Source organism: Coregonus lavaretus (genome assembly GCF_964263955.1).
Source record: "Coregonus lavaretus genome assembly, chromosome: 7".
NCBI classification, from domain to species: domain Eukaryota; kingdom Metazoa; phylum Chordata; class Actinopteri; order Salmoniformes; family Salmonidae; genus Coregonus; species Coregonus lavaretus.
The window spans coordinates 34,731,859-34,754,209 of NC_139994.1; the positions used below are offsets into that span (position 1 = coordinate 34,731,859).

At 41.6% G+C, this 22,351-nt stretch overlaps 2 protein-coding genes across 2 annotated transcripts; one reads left to right on the forward strand and one right to left on the reverse strand.

Moving 5' to 3' along the window:
• Positions 1 to 1,973: 1,973 nt before the first annotated feature.
• mrps21 (mitochondrial ribosomal protein S21) lies at positions 1,974 to 6,533 on the reverse strand. Its single transcript, XM_084165436.1, has 2 exons — positions 6,434 to 6,533; positions 1,974 to 2,591 (listed from the first exon to the last, which is right to left on the reverse strand). Exons 1-2 carry the CDS (start codon positions 6,514 to 6,516, stop codon positions 2,411 to 2,413), a joined length of 264 nt encoding a protein of 87 aa, XP_084021562.1. The 5' UTR covers positions 6,517 to 6,533; the 3' UTR covers positions 1,974 to 2,410.
• Positions 6,534 to 13,773: 7,240 nt separating this feature from the next.
• Positions 13,774 to 16,975, forward strand: crabp2b (cellular retinoic acid binding protein 2, b; the record flags this gene model as incomplete). Its single annotated transcript, XM_084165786.1, has 5 exons — positions 13,774 to 13,780; positions 15,106 to 15,284; positions 15,683 to 15,799; positions 15,918 to 15,982; positions 16,915 to 16,975. The coding sequence occupies 5 exons, from the start codon at positions 13,774 to 13,776 to the stop codon at positions 16,973 to 16,975; spliced, it is 429 nt and encodes a 142-aa protein (XP_084021912.1).
• Positions 16,976 to 22,351: the final 5,376 nt, after the last annotated feature.

The following is a 22,351-nucleotide window of genomic DNA, read 5'->3' on the forward strand; positions in this document are numbered from 1 at the left end:
CATGACAAAGCGAAAACAGGTTTGTAGAAATGTTAGCAAATATATATATAAAAAAATACCTTATTTACATAAGTATTCAGCGCCTTTGCTATGAGACTCGAAATTGAGCTCAGGTGCATCCTGTTTCCATTGATCATCCTTTAGATGTTTCTACAACTTGATTGGAGTCCACTTGTGGTAAATTAAATTGATTGGACATGATTTGGAAAGGCACACACCTGTCTACATAAGGTCCCACAGTTGACAGTGCAGGTCAGAGCAAAAACCAAGCCATGAGGTCGAAGGAATTGTCCGTAGAGCTCCGAGACAGGATGGTGTCGAAGCACAGATCTGGGAAAGGGTACCAAAACATTTCTGCAGCATTGAAGGTCCCCAAGAACACAGTGCCCTCCATCATTCTTAAATGGAACATGTTTGGAACCACCAAGACTCTTCCTAGAGCTGGCCACCCGGCCAAACTGAGCAATCGGGGGAGAAGGGCCTTGGTCAGGGAGGTGACCAAGAACCTGGTGGTCACTCTGACAGAGCTCCAGAGTTCCTCTGTGGAGATGGGAGAACCTTCCAGAAGGACAATCATCTCTGCAGCACTCCACCAATCAGGCCTTTATGGTAGAGTGGCCAGACGGAAGCCACTCCTCAGTAAAAGGCACATGACAGCCCGCTTGGCGTTTGCCAAAAGGCACCTAAAGACTCACAGACCATGAGAAACAAGATTCTCTGGTCTGATGAAACCAAGATTGAACTCTTTGGCCTGAATGCCAAGCTTCACATCTGGAGGAAACCTGGCACCATCCCTACGGTGAAGCATGGTGGTGGCAGCATCTTGCTGTGGGGATGTTATTCAGCAGCAGGGACTGGGAGACTAGTCAGGATCGAGGGAAAGATGAACGGAGCAATAAAATTTTATTTGAAACAAGAAGAATATCATAATTTCAGGCAATTTCTTGAGACCAGTGTATCATGAGACATTGCTTGAAATGAGTTGCCAAAATGTTGTAGATTTACCTTTAAACGGTCTCCACAATTTATATAGCCCGCTTTCCAAAATCATTGATCATTGACAGGGGACTACATTGATCATATAGTCCCCTGTAGCTCAGTTGGTAGAGCATGGCGCTTGCAACGCCAGAGTTGTGGGTTCGTTTCCCACGGGGGGCCAGTATGAAAAATGTATGCACTCACTAACTGTAAGTCGCTCTGGATAAGAGCGTCTGCTAAATGACTAAAATGTAATTCTGACTTACGCCATTTCTCTATTGGAGGTGGTCAGCCGCCATCCGAAAAACGTTCATATCCATCCAATAGGTCATGTATTGCCCTACTCCACAATGCCAAGATGATTTAGCCCCCCCACAAAGCCTCTGACTCAAAACACTGGAGGACAGGATATCAACTTGACCTGGCCAGCATCCTCTGCAGGGCAGCAAGTGCTGATGCTTTTATGGGAGCAAGAGCACAAGCTCACATTGGGGGGTCACCTTTTTGAGAAACCAGTGGGTGTGACAACCCATCCGTAGTTGATGCATCTCTGGCAAAGAATGGACCTTTAAGGGGTGCACTATATAGGGAATAGGGTACAATTTGGGATGTGGCCAAGGTCTTAGGAGACTGATATCCTGCTGTCATGCATAATTACACTGTTGTTGAAATTCTCCTTTTAAATAGGTTACTGCAAAAACAAGTATAGGCTACTGCATGATAAATAAAATGAATATATTGTTATCAATTTGCAACCTAATCTCTAAATTCAATTATTAGCGATACATTGTTTGTTCATTCCACAGCAAATGCCATTCTTTTTTTTACAATACTCTAAAATGAGTTTTGTAAAAAGTATGTTTTCATTTATGGAACTTGGCTTACCTCAAATTGTGCAATATGGCACAAAACTATCGAAAATAAAAGTGGTGGGTGCAAGCAAAATTAATCATTGGTTAATTCAATCTCAGAAGCAAACGTACTAGAAACAAATGTACACAATATGAGACAATTTATTTAACTTCAGTATTACAACATTTTATCCAGGTGCGAAACATCAATTTGGCTATGTGTCTATAATGTTAATAATAGTTTGATGTTAATAGTTACTGTCATGTTTCAAATAAGAATGAAGGTTTCATTTCTCAAACAAGACTTAGACTTGCTTGCCTCTTGCAAACTGTGCTATTATGAACAGGGAAAATGACCATTCAAAACAGAAGACATAATTTCAATGATAAACAATTTTTGCAATTGTCAGTCACTAACCCTAACCCTTTGGATTGTGGAATAGAAATCTTGCTTGATCCGGTTTATTGAAGTTCCCTTCAGAGGACTTTTCTTTCCCCTTCCATCTTCCAGCCAGGTAGTGCTCACTCAGTGAGCTCTTACTCCTAACTGTCCTATGTACAGACGGAACAAAGCCCTCCATCTAGGAGCCGACCCAGGGGTCTTGTCTGTGCGTCCGGGAGATGAAGGAGATCTTCCTGGCCATTTCAGAATGGTAGATCCTCTTGCAGTTCTCATAGTTCTCTCGCTGCCTGCGCCGACAGGGCTTCTCGTAGTAGCGCTTTCGTTTCACTGTTTCGATAATTCCATCCACAGACAGCACTCTTAAATGGTGTAAAATGAGAGAGCAGAGAGAAGTGGGTTAGGAGAAGTAGGCCTATACCTGTATACCTTACATGTAAAATATTGTATTATTTCATATGAGGATGTGTTAACCATTATACAGTCTTATTAAAAGGCTTATAATATTATGTCTCTGAGTAGTAGGAAATATTAATCCATCTCCAAATGGCTGTTTTCTAGTCAGCATCATTATGCACTAATAAGACATAAGGGGGTCATCATATGACTTAACTAGTCTTAAATTTGCAATGTATCAGAACTTTAAACCTGCAGGCTTTAGGTATAATCAGAATTTCTAATATGCAGTCAGATAAGAGGGAATGGAGAGGCTTAGGGAAAGGTAGGCAACCAAGCAGAAAAGCAGGAGAAACAGCCCATCCCCGATCATAGCAATTTTGGGTGATACTGATTTGGTGAGCGTAAACACTGTAGCAAGCTAAATCTTCAGTTCGCTAATTTGAGAACAGGATCCGGCACTGCTCAGTTTTGGACTGTTTCGTTCCGGAACCCATTTGCCAGGATCCGGTACCTCTCGTGACATGAAAAATAATTGTGACTGCTTTTATTTAAAATGTTGCATTGCAAACAATCAGAGTTATTCAAGTTGCCTCCTCTGTAATTATATTGCCCCCTAATGTGAAAACGTTCCTGTTATTAAAATTGTTTTATTCGTGTTGGGGGTTTATGTTTGCGCAACATTGTAGTAGGCTGGACAATAGAACGAGTCAAAATTCACCCAAGGCTGAAAAACGACAATAGAACGTTGGCTCAGCTGGTACACAAGCGCAAACCCACAGCAAATGAATTTTAATCGAACGTTCGCAGCGCCTATTTTGACTGGGATTATGCTTAATATTCCATTTAGCCTAAATGGCACCAACAAATGTATACCTTTTCATTTTACCACTCAATCTGTTCTTAGGACGAAACTGAAAAATAACAACTTGTGTAGAAAGTAAACATCCACACCTCGATGGTGTCAGTGCTTATGTCTGCATAACGAGGAAGTAGCAAAAAAAAGTCAGCGCCAGGGTGAAGGCTAGAGTAGAGGCAGTTCGGAGATGAAACAGAGGGGGGGTCACATTCAGGAGGTTTCAGACAATCGCGGGGAAGCACAGATTGGACAGAAAATGGCTCCTGCTGAAAAGTGAAGACTAATATCTGTCTGTAGGCTAACAAATACACTACATAAGCAAAAGTATGTGGACACCTGCTCGTCAAACATCTCATTCCAAAATCATGGGCATTAATATGGAGTTGGTCCCCACCTTTGCTGCTAGAAAAGCCTCCACTCTTCTGGGAATACGTTCCACTAGATGATGGAACATTGCTGCGGGGACTTGCTTCCATTCAGTCACAAGAGCATTAGTGAGGTCGCGGATGGATGTTGGGCGATTAGGTCTGGCTTCGCAGTCGGCGTTCCAATTCATCCCAAAGGTGTTCAATGGGGTTGAGGTCAGGGCTGTGTGTAGGCCAGTCAAGTTCTTCCACACTGATCTCGACAAACCATTACTGTATGGACCTCGCTTTGTGCACAGGGGCATTGTCATGCTGAAACAGGAAAAGGCCTTCCCCAAACTGTTGCCACAAAGTTGGAAGCACAGAATCGTCTAGAATTTCATTGTATGCTGTAGTGTTAAGATTTTCCTTCACTGGAACTAAGGGGCCTAGCCCAAACCCTGAAAAACATCCCCAGATCATTATTCCTCCTCCACCAAACCCAGATTAGTCCGTCGGACTGCCAGATGGTGAAGCGTGATTCATCACTCCAGAGAATGGGTTTCCACTGCTCCAGAGTCCAATGATGGCGAGCTTTACACCACTCCAGCCGACGCTTGGCATTGCGCATGGTGATCTTAGGCTTGTGTGCGGCTGCTCGGCCATGGAAATCCATTTCATGATGCTCCCGGCGAACAGGTCTTGTGCTGACGTTGCTTCCAGAGGCAGTTTGGAACTCCGTAGTGAGTGTTGCAACCGAGATCAGATGATTTTTACGCGCTACGCGCTTCAGCACTCGGTGGTCCCGTTCTGTGAGCTTGTGTGGCCTACCACTTCGCGGCTGAGCCGTTGTTGCTCCTAGACGTTTCCACTTCACAAGAACAACACTAACAGTTGACCGGGGCAGCTCTAGCAGGGCATTAATCTGATGAACTGACTTGTTGGAAAGGTAACATCCTATGATGGTGCCACGTTGAAAGTCACTGAGCTCTTCAGTACGGGCCATTCTACTGCCAATGTTTGTCTATGGCGACTGCATGGCTGTGTGCTCGATTTTATACACCTGTCAGCAACGAGTGTGGCAGAAATAGCTGAATGCACTAATTTGAAGGGGTGTCCACATAGTGTATGTTATCAACTTCCAAATAGGCCTATTGAGTGAAGAGCATTGTTTTTAGAAAGTAAAACAAGAGAGACAGGCTTTTAGCACGAGCACGTCGGCTATCGCCAGTGAGTGAGTTGCGCATCATTGGGCGAGTCAGTGAAACTGGAAAGCTTTTTTAGGACTATAATTTCATCCTCATATTGTACAATGTGTCTCCACATACCTAAAGGATTGATGGATTGAAGACAAGGTCGTTTTTATTGATCTCAGTTTGTCAGTGTCAAAGTAGCCTGTCATTTCGATAATTTGTGAAGTATTAAAAAAGATTCTGCTAAAGTCTAAAATGATATAGAATTGCATGAAATGCGTTTCTAAAAGGCCAACATTTTCCCAGACCCTAGGCTTCAAAAAAATAAATCCCCATTTGTGCAACTTTTGCAAGCGCCTCTAATCTACAGCTCTATACCAGCACCCAAAAGGAATGATAATGCATGCAATGCTTATTATAACGGCTGTTTTCTTCTTCTTCATGCATTCCGGTACATTTTTACATTATTATTTTTTTAAACCTCAAAGCCCCCTAGGACACCCCCCTCTCGGATCGCTTTTTGTTCCGGCACCTTTCAATTTACAAATTAAGCACTGGACAGCCCATATTCATCTGTGCTAGCTACTTGTATGACAACTACCAAGAATATGGGTTTACAGGATACGTTGAATGTGGCGATTCTCCTTTAAACCCAGGAAGCAGTCATTCAACTTGCCATTCACCAGCTTTTTAAGCTGAATAATGTAAAAATACGTTCGGTACATAGCAACGAATGGAGTTTCACTGTTCAGCCGTCGTCATTACTCCCATTACGGCCAGTATGTACCTCCAAAAAAGGTCTAAATAAAAAGTTTACAACCGAAATGCTTGTTTTTGACCAAGTGCGCATGCGCCAAATACAACTATTCTCCACCTCCTGCAATAAAATACACTAAATAAAGCGTATCTAGAAATGTACAATCACTGTAAAGACGTACCCTATTGTATACCTAATTTACTTACATTACATATTATTGCATTCCGTGTAGCGCGGGTGAAAACATTTATATGACGTTCATACACTGTTCTAGGCGATGAAATCAATGACCTTTCCTGCTGTTGGATCCGCCGACCTGTGCGTAGCAGTAATGAGGGATTTTATTGGAGCTGCAGAAGAGGATTTTCACTTAGTCAAAAACAATTCGTTGATTCTTTCCAGAGGCATTTTTTCTGTTGCATGCAACTTTTTATTTAGAGCTGTTTTGGAAGTACATACCGACAATCGCCATATTCAACGTCTACTGTAAACCCAGATTCTGGTTCAACAACAAAAGTGTCTGTCTACACCGGAAGTCATGTCGGAATGACATTGAGCAAGCTAGCTACGTTTGAACGACGATGTTCAAATAATAAGCAGACTCACAATAGCTAGCTATATCAGTAACTTAAAAATACATGTGGAAATACGATACCTGTTTAGAGCCTTGTAAGCTGCATCGACATTGCCCTCTTGGACCATCACCGTCCGGGCAACGAAACGAAGGTGGTTCGCCATGTTGTGACTGATGCAGTCGTCCGGGTGGAAGCGAAACACTAGAAAATCTTATGTTCCGCACTAGTAGGAAATTGTAATCAGAAAATCGCATTCAACACTAGATGGCGCTACATCAACATCCTATCCTGTGATGAAGCTTTCCTTTTATCATGCACTCAACATAAATACATTTTATTAAATTGGACAGAATAAGATTCATATTTCATAATCATGTCAATAAATATTGAATTACTACTAACCAGGTAGCTTTGTTTTATAAAAGCCATATCAATATGTTGGTACTAGTCTTGTTGTTTTTATTCCATTACATTTCTTCCCTGTTTCCACCACAGACAGTCACATTTTCTCAACACAAAATGGCCATATGGAGTGCATAATTAATGTAGCAAAATTCATTACACTCAGCTTCGTTTTAACTCCATCAGTTCAGGTCATCCATTAATAAAAATAAAAATCATGAAAATAATATTTGTATTTTTGTTAAAAAATATATAATTATTGAATTGAATGTTAATCATCACATCATCTGAATTGAAATGGAATTGACCCCTATGAAGACAGAAACACACATTCATACATTGGGAATGACTGTTACCCTCAATTGCTCCTCTGTGATTATGTCCTGTAAAATGAGAATGCATTCAGGGGAAACATGAAAAATCAAGAGATTTGAAAGGATACCGGTCATCATAACAACAGGGACTAGATATCCTCACATTTTTTTCAGAGGACCTTTTCCTCTCCTTTCTCTAACTCAGTCCTCAGCTGGGCCTCTTAGCCTCATAGGTTATGTCCAAATGGCACCCTATTATCTATTTAGTGCACTCCTTTTTAAAAGGGCTCTGGTCAAAAGTAGTGCACTATGTAGGGCATAGGGTTCGATTTCAGACTCAACATATTCTTCAGGGAGAGATAAAAGGGGGTGAGGTGAGCCAACAGTGCGTGCAGGACTGTACATCTCATTCAAATTATGAAGTATGTTATTGAGCTGGGGGGGGGATGGGGGGGGGGGGGGGGGGGGGATGTTTACCACTAGATTATTTAGCAAACAACATAGATAAATGTTTTGGGTTTAATTGTTTTGGTTGGTAGAATACACAGTATTAGGTTTCCAGGGGTATTAGTTCTGATCCAGACTTGTTGAAATGTTCTTGGCAGGAGGGAGAGGAAGAGAAGAGGAGAGGGAGGGGGATTGTAAGAGGCTGTGGAGGAGACGGAACCAGTGGGACAGAATTGGTTGGTAATTACCTCTTGACATTTGGAGAGAGAGGGAGAGAGAGATGGGCGTCTCATAATTACCTCTGGACATTTGGATAGGGATAGAGAGAAAAGGGGGTGAGCGATAGAGGGGGGAGAGAGGGGCTATTTCACTTGCTTTGGCAATGTAAACATATGTTTCTTATGCCAATAAAGCCCTTTGAATTGATATTGAACACCCTCACCCCGTCTCCTCTCTGTTGCTGGGGTCCATTTGACTTTGATCTCTCACTCTGTTAAATATGCAACACCTTTAAAGGTTGACAAATTGTATGGTCGCAAACTCATATGCTCACTTTCCCTTAGATTTCCTTATTACTATATGAAATATAGTATTATATATATATTATTTAATCAATTGGTGAATGTAATTAGGCATGATTACAAATATTTATTAATATTTATTTCTATTTAAATCAGTAAAAGGGAGTGAAGGACTTGTACCCCATTGGCCCTATATTGTATGAACTCTTTGGGGAATATTATGTTTTGATTTATTTATTGATATTTTGGCAATATGCAATTTTCTAATGTGCTCATTGATAAGAGCCAGCCCATGATAGGAAATATCCTCATATAGATGATTGCCATGGGTCATTGACTGACATCACCTCACTCCACTTATCTTGGTGTCATCTCATCTCATTGCCCTCTGCACTTCCTTCTCTCCTCTTTCTACAGGAGCTAACCCAACCTATCTGATTTCACATTCCAAAATCTTAATCTTCTTTAGGATGGGTTCCTCTTTAACCTCTTAAACGTAATGGCAAAATTTAGATTTCCACCTAAATAGACATACCCAAAAGTAACTGCTATTCATGTGTAATTACAGGATTCTGACATGACAAAACCTGGTATATTTGGAAATAAGACATCTGGGAGATGAGGAAATGATCAGAAGATCGATAGGAGTTACATAGTTCAGAAAACACAAGATCAAGCACACACAAAATAACAGTTTTTTATTTATTTTGGAAGTCATCTTTCATTGACAAGCTATAAGTGAATTATTGATTCCCAGAGCTGGAAACACATCAGATGGCTTCCACAACATGTGAACAATATCAGGGGAAAAAATGGGATTGATAGACCTAACAACTAGAAATGGGTAGATGTTTTAGTAAGTGGTGTCAGGTGTGATCACGGGACGTTTCCAAGTGTCCCTAAACCTCTCCAAAGTGGCATATGTCTGTAAATTAGATAATTCCAGTGCTATTACATATTTGCAATCCCTAAATGCTATTTGTTCAGTATAAAAACACAATTTCTACAATATCAACCTCACTCAAACATTGTGGTGGTGTTATGGGGTATCCAGGGTACATTCAAGTGTCCTTTCAACCTCTCCAAAGTGTCTGAATGTGGTAACTGCATTGTTTTTGCACACTGGATGTGCCTTAAAATTATTGTTCACTATAAAAACTAAATTTGTACAACACCAACCTCCCTCAAACATTGTGGTGGTGTCGGGGGACATACAGGGGATATCCAAGTGTTTTTTCAACCTCTCCAAAGTGCCTGAACGTTTAGCCTAGGCATATCCAATGTATTGGTCCCACATACAAATGAACTGTTAAAAAAACAATATAAAAAGCAACAGATATACATAAAAATATATAAAAATGTCTTATCAAACACAAACTTGGTTACACACGTGTCCTTCACTAAAAAAGGTGCAAAAATAGAAATAAGCTGAACAATTTACAAATGGCATTCGTGTTCATTTTAGATCCCAGGTGTAGATGATTAGATTTCACTTTCACCGTAGCTTGTGCATGTCGTGATAGTCTTTGAAGCAGTCCCTCTCTGCCAGGAAACAAAAAGCGAACTGGCATTTCGGACAGAAAATCTGGCAATTCACCCCCCCCCCTTTTTGTGAAATGCTTGCAGTTCTTCCTTTTGTCTTTTTGCATGTGTGTTGGATAGTGGCGCTCACCTTGAGTGGGAGGTCTTGTGATGGTTGTGAGGTTGCTTTGGGCCCCCAATTCCGCCATTTCCAACACCAGCTGCTATCGGAAGGCCAAATGGGAGAGAGGGGTTTGACCTTTTGCTTTGGCCATCTGCTTGTGGAGAATGAAAGCATTTACTGTAGCAATGTCCACAAAGTGGTACAAAAAAAAGTCTTATACCACTTCCTGGTCTTGTGGAGGACCTGGTAGTAGCCTATCAGAACATCAGATAGGTCGAACCCCCCCCCCCCATGCTGGCATTGTAGTCCTTCACAGAAACAGGAATGTGGACATTCTTCCTTTTTCACCCTCCATGAGACATGGTTGTTATTGAATGCCTTATGCTGTGTGGTGAGCATGGTTACTTCCCTAGTGTCCTTCCATTTCACAAAAAGTGTTAGTCCTGATACAACGTATGGTCCCCCTCTCCGCTGTCTTTGTCATGTCTTTTACCTTGGTCTTGGGAAAACCGATTCTGTTAGAACAAATTCGATTCCCACGGGGGGCCAGTATGAAAATAAAATGTATGCACTAACTGTAAGTCGCTCTGGATAAGAGCGTCTGCTAAATGACTAAAATGTAAACAAATGGTGCCACAAGCCCCTATTTTCATTTTCAAGAGGTCTATGAAAAGTGGATGTATAACCATCAGATGGGGTGATTGACATAGCAGTGGGGGGTGAAGACCTTGACCGGCGGGGGCGCTTGCTGGGGACGGGTGGCTCCCAAATGTCATCATCCAAATCCTCTGCATCCTCCACTCAGTGGTGAAAAAAATAAAGGGATATATTGTTTTAAGACACACAGAATTACATTTGACAACATTTACAAAACGACATTACTGTAAAGTAAAAACACCAAGCCTAAACTTTATCTGTACAGTGATTCACATAGAAGGTGTGAAGCACACACACTGTAACACTTTGGAGACAAAGGCAGAGGTGAGAACCACAAATAAACAATGGACATGAGAGTTCAGTGGCCTCTCCAAAGTTACAAGGATGAAACTTAGAACAGCAAACAGTGAACTAATATGAAGCAGACAAGAACTACTTTGGAATTATATAACATTGAAATTAGTTGTTACATAGGCCTACGTTAACTAAATCCAAAGCACAAAAAGCAGACAACTTGTAAAAAACGAAATACATAAAGTAAATTAGCAATTTAAATTCATGAAAATATGTTACTTAGAGATCCAATCCTTGTAGAAAGCAATCTTCGTCTAACTACATGTTGTCAAAATCGCTCCCCTGATCCGAGTCCGACCAGTACTTTATTAAAAGTTTCTATGTCGGTATACTTATTCATAGCTGCCTTATTTTTAGCTTCTTGTTCGATATTCTTAGTTACCCCCCTTTGAGAAGCCATCTTTTATGCTAAAGCAATTTAATAAAGCGTTGAAATCTGTTTACAATGTAATGTAGCGTGCTTGGTGCGTCTCTGAGGCAGGTAGCAATAGTTCGCATTACGCATAAAAGGTTCTAGGCCTTGCTTTGTCCACCTAGGTCAACTGCATATCCCTGGAAAATGTATCTCATTGGCTATAAGACTGTCAAGGTGCCATAGTAGCCAATCCCCTGTGTATGGATGCCTTCAGCGCTTAAGCAGGCAACGTCATATTTGTTATGCACAAAGATAGTCACTCCGTGGACATTCGATGTTTCCATTCAGTCATACATCATCAGATAACATTGGCAATAGGCTAGATTTGTTCCTACCAACCTAAGGATTAATGTCATACCCCCCATGTAGTTATAGCTCAAACACAGACCAAATCGAAGCTTACCTTGTAAGATGTTCGGTGAAAACGTTGCGTAAAATACACATTTTGACTCTCGGGGCTGGTAGTGTCAAGTTGCGTCAATTCAAATCTGGTATAGGAACAAAAAGAGGTCAATACACATCTTCTAAAATAGACTAGTATTTTAATTAATGCAAACACTTGAATGGTAAATACGATGTTCGTATATACGGGCCCACTGAAAAACCATGCAGGGCAGTCAGAGAACTGAGCTTTTGTTATAAGTTCTTTAAATACTCTGACAGAGATAGTTCCCGCTCCCTGCTGGGCCTGTCAGAGTAGAGGCTGGGTGTGGTTTAAACTTACCCAACCTATCGATGGTGCACAGGCTGGTCCCAGCCCCTTGGCGCTTCACTGTTGCCGGGCATTAGTTGTTATCTTTACAACTTGTCTCGAGTCAGCAACCTCAGACATAGTTTGTTCTTCTTTGTAGCAGAACACATGTCCTTGAGCGGTTTAACAAAAGAGGCAGTGTGTGTGAGTCACAAGCCTGTCTCAGCCTACCCCCTAACAGTTCCTCACATTAATCACAGCTTGTTATGTTAAACAATCTATATCAGTACAGCACAAACCTATTATGTTTAATCATTAATGTATTCTTTCTAAGCTAGGCATCACATCTAGTTGTAAGAAAATAGATCCCCACAGTAGTCAATAACAGTAGGTCACAGGCAGACAAATAAGACATCCTCATCATCTGTGGAGTCCCGGCTTTAGGTGTGTATCGACGTATTCCGTGTTTATTTCCTTTATGCTTAACAACGCTAACCAGAATGTAGGTAGCAGCCATCTTGAAATAAGGTCATCGGCTCAGCCTGCCTTTATACATTCGTATGCCCATATTTGGTAGTAAGTCACACCAAAGACTTTAAGGCACAGATCAATAGCCAAGATACTCAGCTTTCCGCAGACACCCTGCTTTTGTAGATTGGGGCTACAGTTCTCATACCAGACTGAATTGAATAAAACAATCTAATAGGGTCCCCAAATTACATTTAAAAGGTTAACAAACTTTACGTTTTCAATAGGACCGATGAAACCCCTTTCTTATCCCATCACTCACTTGCCCAAATTCTTGTTCTGAGGTCCACAACCAGATTTATCGCGCTGGCGCCATTCAACTTCAAAGTGCAAGCATACTTTCTTAATTAGGGGTTATGTTCTTGCAGTTTGTTTGGCAATAAAAGCCCACTCGATAGAACTGGCACTATATAAAAGGTTACATTGTAACCTAATAAAAATGTATGTAGCCTAGCTTACAAAACGCAATATTATATACTGTAATAGATATATCTAGGGTCTAGATATCTCAGTAGGCTATTTAACGTGAATATACAGTAAACAATTCTTGATTCTTCCACCAATGCTCGAGAAGAGGAACAGGCACCTGGGTGGAGCGTGCTCTTTGGTTCCATGATGGATTCTTGCTATTCATTACGAATGCTATTTGGCTCTAAACAGAGAGTACACAGAGGCAGAATACCTGACCACTGTGACTGACCCAAATTTAAGGAAAGCTTTGACTATGTACAGACTCAGTGAGCATTGCTATTGAGAAAGGCCGCCGTAGGCAGACCTGGCTCTCAAGAGAAGACAGGCTATGTGCACACTGCCCAGAACCTGCCAAATGTATGACCATATTAGAGACACATATTTCCCTCAGATTTCAGAGATGCACAAAGAATTCGAAAACAAACCCAATTTGGATAAACTCCCTTATCTACTGGGTGAAAAACCACAGTGTGCCATCACAGCAGCAAGATTTGTGACCTGTTGCCACAAGAAAAGGGCATCCAGTGAAGAACAAACACCATTGTAAATACAACCCATATTTATGTTTATTTATTTTCCCATTTGTACTTAAACTATTTGCACATTGTTACAACACTGTATATATACATAATATGACATTTGAAATGTCTTTATTCTTTTGGAATTTCTGAGTGTAATGTTTCCTGTTAATATTGATTGTTTATTTCACTTTTGTTTACTATCTACTTCACTTGCTTTGGCAATGTTAATATACGTTTCCCATGCCAACAAAGCCCTTAAATTGAAATTGAAATTGAAATTGAAAGAGCGAGAGAGAGAGAGGACCAAGTAACGGTACCCAACCTGAGAGACGCAAAGGAAAATCAGAGGAGCGGCATACATTTTATTTTAACAGGGTCAGCAGAGAACTGAATAGTAACATTGTCTATCTTTTTCTATAGTTATCGACTACTATAACAAACAATTACATCGGAAATGGACTGTAAAATTGCAGACTTCTCTGGGATGTGGAAAATAAAGACTTCTGAAAACGTTGGGTGAGTATTTTCATACTATTTGAACATGCACGGAGCCTTTTGGTTATCATAACGAACATTCGAATGTCTTAATGCACCCTATCTATAAATATATTTGTAGTAGACATGTCTGTAAATGTATCGACACTTTGATGTAGTCTCAGATTATCACAAATTCTACAAATCACTGTTGCACTTATTTATGCAATTGCAATGAGCTTTTCTCAATCTATGGAGCCCAAGCCTTTGTCAGGCATATGTCAAGAATGTGTCAGAAATTTGGCAAAAAGGAGCAAAGGCACGAAATGACCAAAGCAACCTGAGCAGCATCCCACTCTGGGCTATGGGGTGAAATGTTAAACCAGCTTGGTCTGTGGCCACACACACCACTCAAGTGTTCTTCTCCTCTGTGCATGTGTTTGGTTTTATGGGGAATTATGAGCTATCCATAGTATTTATAATAATTTTCTTGCTTTATTTATTGTTTTAAAAGTACTTGGTTATATTTTGAGGCACCCTTCCACCTACACACCCATTCACACACACACACACACACGCACACGCACACACGCACAGAAAGGTCAGAGGAGGGCCAGTCAGTGGCATCCATTAAAATGTATAGACAAATAGCCTGTGGAGGAATGTTATATTTTACCTAGTTTCAAACCAAGTCCTCATGAGATTGAAATTAAAGCCAGTGTAAATGGAACTATGCTCTGAAATGGGCTCTCTCAAATGGCCCCCCTCAGTCAGCGAGTACTGAGACTGACATTACCTCAGTACCCTGGGACTCCTCAACTAACTCGCTCCGGGGGTTTCTCTGTGGGTAACAGCAATATATCCCTCCAAAGAGCAATTTTGCTCCTGGCAAAAATAAACTTTCCAATGAGAAGGTTTGTCTGATTTTTATTCAGGGATAAGAATGTTACTTTATATATCCGAGAGGAATGAAAGTCAGTCTGATATTTCATTCATTCAGTTGAGTAACATCCTGTTATTTGTATGACATCTATGCTAATCATCCCTTGAAGTTGAATGAATGAGAGCTCTGTCTGATGTCTTTCCCACTACCCATAAATAAATGGTTATGAATGATGGCTGTGATATGGCTTTTCATCACAATGGATGCATCCCAAATAGCACTGTATTCCCTATATAATGCACAACTTTTCAAAAGCCCCATAGGGCCCTGGTCAAAAGTAGTGCACTATGTAATGAATAGGGAGCCATTTAGGATGCATCCAATGTCTCCATCTACTCCTGTGATACCTTATTGGTCCCCTATGACCAGGTGTGAACGTGTTTGTCAGGAAGATAGCTGTGGCTGCAGCCTCCAGGCCTGCAGTAGAGAACACCCAGCAGGGCGAGAGCCTCTCCATTCAGACCTTCACCAGTGTACGCACCACCCATGTCTCCTTCGCCGTGGGACAGTCCTTCAATGAGACCACAGTGGATGGACGCCTCTGCACAGTAATACTCAATTTCCACACTCTTCATCTTCATCATCTTCATCTCCACATATGTTGCAGAAAATATTTTTGTTACTATACGTGCATATTTTGCCAGGACTCTGTGTATAAAATCAGAGGTCTGTATAAGCATGTGGAAATAATCAGTGTGTAACTTGATAGTTGGTCTTGGTGATGTTTTAGTATTCAAATATTCTCTATGGTTTGTAGAGGGCAGCAAACATAACATCTAACATACTTGAGGAAGCAGTAACATGCTGCAACAGTACTGACTACCAAATGAGAAGCCTCAGGGTCACACACAGATCTACTGTGTCTTTCTATCTAACCACTTCACTGCAACATGCAGTGTCATTTATCTACTAAATCCTTGCATGGCCTTCCTCCTATGACCTCCAGAGTACCCCTCGCTGGGAGACAGATAGCAAGATCAGCTGTGAGCAGATTTTGCAGAAAGGGGAGGGCCCTAAGACTGCCTGGACCCGTGAAGTGACCAATGATGGCGAACTGGTTTTGCCTACAAACGGTAATCCTATTCCTGTATTGACATGTTTGTCTTTAACTGTGTTTGGGGACAAAGTATCTGTTTGATATATTTGAGTTTTGTATTAATTCTGTTATAATTTTCTTTCAGATAATGAGTGCTGGGGACGTCGTGTGCACCAGAGTGTATCAACGAGAATGGAAACTTTCAAGACTGTCAAACATTTCATTTTGTGCCTCTTTTTTCACATTTCTTAATATCTACCTGTTCCGTTTGCTTATTTAATCTTCCAGTCATTCAGATTGTGGTTAACAAGACTTCAGTTGTGTGTGTTTTGTCAGACAGAGTTTGACTGTTGTGAAAGCCTTGTGTCAGTTTATTTTAATGTATAATGTTCTCGTATTAGCTTGTAATGGTATCATTGTTCCTACACAACCAAAGCTGTATTTATTCTCAGTATACCGCATGAAAACCCTATCCGTATTTTTGTTCAAAATGTTTTACCAAAGCAACTGTAAACCATCCTCAAACTGTTGTTAAAAGAATTACAAATGTATAATGTATTTCCAAAACCTGATTTTATTAGCTTTCTGAAACAAACTGATTTAAACCAAGACCTTGTCCATCACCGCTGTTCTAACTTTCTCTCTCCATACCACCTCCTTTCTACTTCTCCTGTCCCCCTGCCTAAGATCTTTGTATGCATCCCTCACTTGTTTTCCATCCCTCCCTGCCACTTCCCTGCTACTTGCCCTTTTCCGCAAGTAGCCTAGCGGTTAAGTGCGTTGGGCTAGCAACCGAAAGGTTGCTGGTTCGAACCCCTGAGCCGGCAATGTGGAAAAAAGCAGCTGTTCTGCGCTTGAGCAAGGCAGTTAACCCCCAACAACAACTGCTCCCCAGGTGCCCTTCTTCTTCCACACCCTTTCCTCTATGTGCCCTCACCATGTGTTAATTTAGAGTTTTTAAACTCCCAAAGATAATCCATATTTTATGAACAACACCGTGTCTGAGAGACATTTGGCAAGAAAAGGGGAAAAACTGGGAGTGGTAGGGAAAGTGTGAGAGAGTGAGGGACCAAGAAAATAATTTCATATTGAAAATAATTTCATATTGAAAACGGTACTATTCCCTCCGCTCTCCTTCCCAGCTGCACCTACTTACAGTATGAGCTCAATAAAAGGTTCCCCACCCCCTCTTCCCTGGACTAGGCCCACACCCAGTTACAAAGGGTAAAATGACTGCCTCTGATTTGTGTGAAGAAGCTTGTAGCTGCTCTCCCACTCTCCCACACACCTCTGAACTGGACAGCCAAAACAAAATACAGTCACACCTACATTAACACAAACTTGGGAGGAATGATCAGTTCTTCGAAAATAATGGATTGAAGAATGGATTGAACAGTGCAGGGTCTCCCATGCACTTCCTGAGGAGAGAGAATGCTTGCTCTATCCAAGGTCCCCTGTAGCTCTGTTTGTAGAGCATGGTGCTTGCAACGCCAGGGTTGTGGGTTCGTTTCCCATTGGGGGCCAGTATGAAAAATGTATGCACTCACTAACTGTAAGTTGCTCTGGATAAGAGTGTCTGCTAAAAATGACTGAAAAAAAGGCAGTAATGGTTTTTCCAGATTTGCAGATGGTTTGCCAAGAGTCCCAAATGGCATCCTATTGCCTATATAGGGCTCTGGTCATAAGTAGTGCACTATGTAGGGAATAGAGTGCCATTTTGAACGCAGCCAAGCCCTCCTCTGAGGTCCACCTCAGATTTACTCACTCTGTGCTGAGCCAGCATCAGGCTTCCTGGGCTTCATTTCTCCAAACGATGTGTTCTCTCAATAAACTCACTGGGTAAGTGAGTGAGTGAATGAATGAAAGTGAGCGTGGGTTATGTAACCTCAGGTGCATAGCTCCCGTTTCAAACAGAGAGTTCAGCCAAAAGTGTTTTTATGCATTCATCCAAACTTCATTAATCCATACTGTAACTGATATGTGTATACAGTACCAGTCAAAAGTTTGGACACACCTACTCATTCAAGGCTTTTTCTTTATTTTTACTATTTTTCACATTGTAGAATAATAGTGAAGACATAAAAACCTATGAAATAACACACATAAATAGCACATATGGAATCATGTAGTAACCAAAAAAGTGTTAAATAATAATAATAATAACAATAATAATAATTGTTAATATTAAACAAATCAAAATATATTTTATATTTGAGATTCTTCAAACAGCCACCCTTTGCCTTGATGACAGCTTTGCACACTCTTGGCATTCTCTCAACCAGCTTCACCTGGAATGCTTTTCCAACAGTCTTGAAGGAGTTCCCACATATGCTGAGCACTCGTTGGCTGCTTTTCCTTCACTTTGCCGTCCGACTCATCCCAAACCATCTCAATTGGGTTGAGGTCGGGGGATTGTTGAGGCCAGGTCATCTGATGCAGCACTCCATCACTCTCCTTCTTGGTAAAATAGCCCTTACACAGCCTGGAGGTGTGTTGGGTCAGTGTCCTGTTGAAAAACAAATGATAGTCCCACCAAGCCCAAACCAGATGGGATGACATATCGCTGCAGAATGCTATGGTAGCCACGCTGGTTAAGTGTGCCTTGAATTCTAAATAAATCACAGACAGTGTCACCAGCAAAGCACCCCCACACCATAACACCTCCTCCTCCATGCTTTACAATGGGAACTACACATGCAGAGATCATCCATTCACCCACACCGCGTCTCACAAAGACACGGTGGTTTGAACCCAAAATCTCCAATTTGGACTCCAGACCAAAGGACAAATTTCCACCTGTCTGATGTCCATTGCTCGTGTTTCTTGGCCCAAGCAGGTCTCTTCTTCTTATTGGTGTCCTTTAGTAGTGGTTTCTTTGCAGCAATTCGACCATGAAGGCCTGATTTACACAGTCCTCTCTGAACAGTTGATGTTGAGATGTGTCTGTTTACTTGAACTCTGTGAAGCATTTATTTGGGCTGCAATTTCTGAGGCTGGTAACTTTAATGAACTTATCCTCTGCAGCAGAGGTAACTCTGGGTCTTCCATTCCTGTGGCGGTCCTCATGAAAGCCAGTTTCATCATAGCGCTTGATGGTTTTTGCAACTACACTTGAAGAAACTTTCAAAGTTCTTGAAATGTTCCGTATTGACTGACCTTCATGTCTTAAAGTAATGATGGACTGCCGTTTCTCTTTGCTTATTTGAGCTGTTCTTGCCATAATTTGGACTTGGTCTTTTACCAAATAGGGCTATCTTCTGTATACCCTCCCTACCTTGTCACAACACAACTGATTGGCTCAAACGCATTAAGAAGGAAATAAATTAAACAAATTAACTTTTAAGAAGGCACACCTGTTAATTGAAATGCATTCCAGGTGACTACCTCATGAAGCTGGTTGAGAGAATGCCAAGAGTGTGCAAAGCTGTCATCAAGGCAAAGGGTGGCTATTTGAAGAATCTCAAATATAAAATATATTTGGATTTGTTTAACACTTTTTTGGTTACTACATGATTCCATATGTGTTATTTCATAGTTTGATGTCTTCATTGTTATTCTACAATGTAGAAAATAGTTTTTAAAAATGAAGAAAAACCCTTGAATGAGTAATTGTGTAAAAACTTATGACTGGTAGTGTATATATGCGTAGATGTGTTTTTTTTTAAACGCAGTCCTTCCGCTCTGGTCTGAAAGGAACTTAACTGTGGAAAATAGGAGGATGTTTGCTCAATAAAGCTCCACAAGGTCACAGAAAGACACACATACAGTATCTCAAGTCTAATTCGGATCGAATGTCAACTTTGATAAATGATTGTTGTGTTTATAGGGACAGTTAAAACCACAGAAAGTGCCCAGTTCACTCAATCTTTCCACGTTACTGAGGTCACTTTCAACACAGTGATTATGTCAGCTCATTCCACAGGCGATGATGTCATGGGACCGCACATTGCTTGATAGGCCATGGAATGCAGAGGTTTTAGGACCGGACGGGAGGCACCCGACTCCTAGTCTGCGTCCCAAATGGCACCCTATTCCTTCTGTCCCTGGTCAAAAGTATTGCACTATATATAGGGCAGGGTTCCCCAACTGGCAAATTTGGCCCACAGGTGATTTTATTTGGCCCCTCAAGTTTTCTGGAAAATAAAATATATAAACTTTTGTTATTTTTTATTTTTTGGGAGGGACATAAAATATTGTAAAAACACCAGCACATCAGCTCCAAGTGATCTTAATTTTGGAAATCTGTTACAAAGTATTCCAATGCATAATAGAGAGATACAGTGCATTCAGAAAGTATTCAGACCCGTTGACTTCTTTTTTTTACAGCCTTGAGTCTTCTTGGGTATGACGCTACAAGCTTGGCACACCTGTATTTGGGGAGTTTCTCCCATTCTTCTCTGCAGATCCTCTCATGCTCTGTCAAGTTGGATGGGGAGAGTCGCTGCGCAGCTATTTTCAGGTCTCTCCAGAGATGTTCGATCGGGTTCAAGTCCGGGTTCTGGCTGGGCCACTCAAGGACATTAAGAGACTTGTCCCAAAGCCACTCCTGTGTTTTCTTACATTTACATTTTACATTTTAGTAGATGCTCTTATCCAGAGCGACTTACAGTTGGTGAATACATATTTTTTTAAATACTGGCCCCCCGTGGGAATCGAACCCACAACCCTGGCGTTGCAAACGCCATGCTCTATCAACTGAGCTACATCCCTGCCGGCCATTCCCTCCCCTACCCTGGACGACGCTGGGCCAATTGTGCGCCGCCCATGAGTCTCCCGGTCGCGGCCGGCTGCGACAGAGCCTGGATTCGAACCAGGATCTAGTGGCACAGTTAGCACTGCGATGCAGTGCCTTAGACCACTGCGCCACTCAGGAGTCTGTGTGCTTAGGGTCGTTGTCCTGTTGGAAGGTGAACCTTCGCCCTAGTCTGAGGTCCTGAGCGCTCAGGAGCAGTTTTCATCAAGGATCTCTGTACTTTGCTCCGTTAATCTTTCCCTCGATCCTGACGAGTCTCCAAGTCGCTGCCTCTGAAAAACATCCCCACAGCATGATGCTTCCACTACATACTTCACCGTAGGGATGGTGTCAGGTTTCCTCCAGATGTGACGCTTGGCATTCAGGCCAAAGAGTTCAATCTTGGTTTCATCAGACCAGAGGATCTTGTTTCTCATGGTCTGGCAGTCCTTTAGGTGCCTTTTGTGAGGAGTGGCTTCCGTCTGGCCCCTCTACCATAAAGGCCTGATTGGTGGAGTGCTGCAGAGATGGTTGTCCTTCTGGAAGGTTGTCCCATCTCCACAGAGGACCTCTGGAGCTCTGTCAGAGTGACCATCGGGTTCTTGGTCACCTCCCTGACCAAGGCCCTTCTCCCCTGATTGCTTAGTTTGGCCAGGCGGCCAGCTCTAGGAAGAGTATTGGTGGTTCCAAACTTCTTCCATTTAAGAATGATGGAGGCCACTGTGTTCTTGGGGACCTTCAATGCTGCAGACATATTTTGGAACCCTTCCCCAGATCTGTGTCCCGACACAATCCTGTCCTGGGGCTCTACGGACAATTCCTTCGACCTCATGGCTTGGTTTTCACTCTGACATGCACTGTCAACTGTGGGACCTTATATAAACAGGTGTGTGCGTTTCCAGGTGGACTCCAATCAAGTTGTAGAAACATCTCAAGGATGATCAATGGAAACAGGATACAGCTGAGCTCAATTTTGAGTCTCATAGCAAAGGGTTTGACTACTTATGTTAATAAGGTATTTCAGTTTTTTATTTTTAATAAATTTCCAAAAAATTCTAAAAACCTGTTTTCGCTTTGTCATTATGGGGTATTGTGTGTAGAAAAATGAGGACTTTTTTTATTTAATCAATTTTAGAATAAGGCTTTAACGTAACAAAATGTGGAAAAAGTCAAGAGGTCTGAATACTTTCTGAATGCACTGCGTCATGCCCATAGGGGGCACAGGGGCACGTGCCCCGCCAGATTTGTCCTGTTATTGTTTCTCTGTAATACTACTAGCCACCTAGCAATTTTATGAAGTTGGCTTTAGCTAGCCCAGATAGGTTCCCAATCTCCCAACCTCATAACTACACTGAACAAAAATATAAACGCAACATGCAATAATTTCAAATATTTTACTGAGTTATGGTTTATATAAGGAAATCAGTCAATTGAAATAAATAAATTAGGCCCTAATCTATGGATTTCACATGACTGGGAATACAGATATGCATCTGTTGGTCGCGGATACCTTAAAAAAAAGGTAGGGGCGTGGATCAGAAAACCTGTCAGTATCTGGTGTGACCACCATTTGATCACATCTCCTTCACATAGAGTTGATCAGGCTGTTGATTGTGGCCTGTGGAATATTGTCCCACTCCTCTTCAATGGCTGTACGAAGTTGCTGGATATTGGCGGGAACTGGACCACGCTGTCATACACGTTGATCCAGAGCATCCCAAACATGCACAATGGGTAACATGTCTTGTGCGTATGCAGGGCATGGAAGAACTGGGACATTTTCAGCTTCCAGGAATTGTGTACAGATCCTTGCAACATGGGGCTGTTCATTATCATGCTGAAACATG

What these genes read in the sequence shown, in the direction of transcription:
- mrps21 (XM_084165436.1), bottom strand. Translation starts at nt 6,516, where the DNA reads ATGGCGAACCACCTTCGTTTCGTTGCCCGGACGGTGATGGTCCAAGAG. An exon ending in GCTTACAAGGCTCTAAACAG is followed by an intron (nt 2,592 to 6,433) that starts GTATCGTATTTC and finishes ACACCATTTAAG; the next exon opens with AGTGCTGTCTGTGGATGGAA.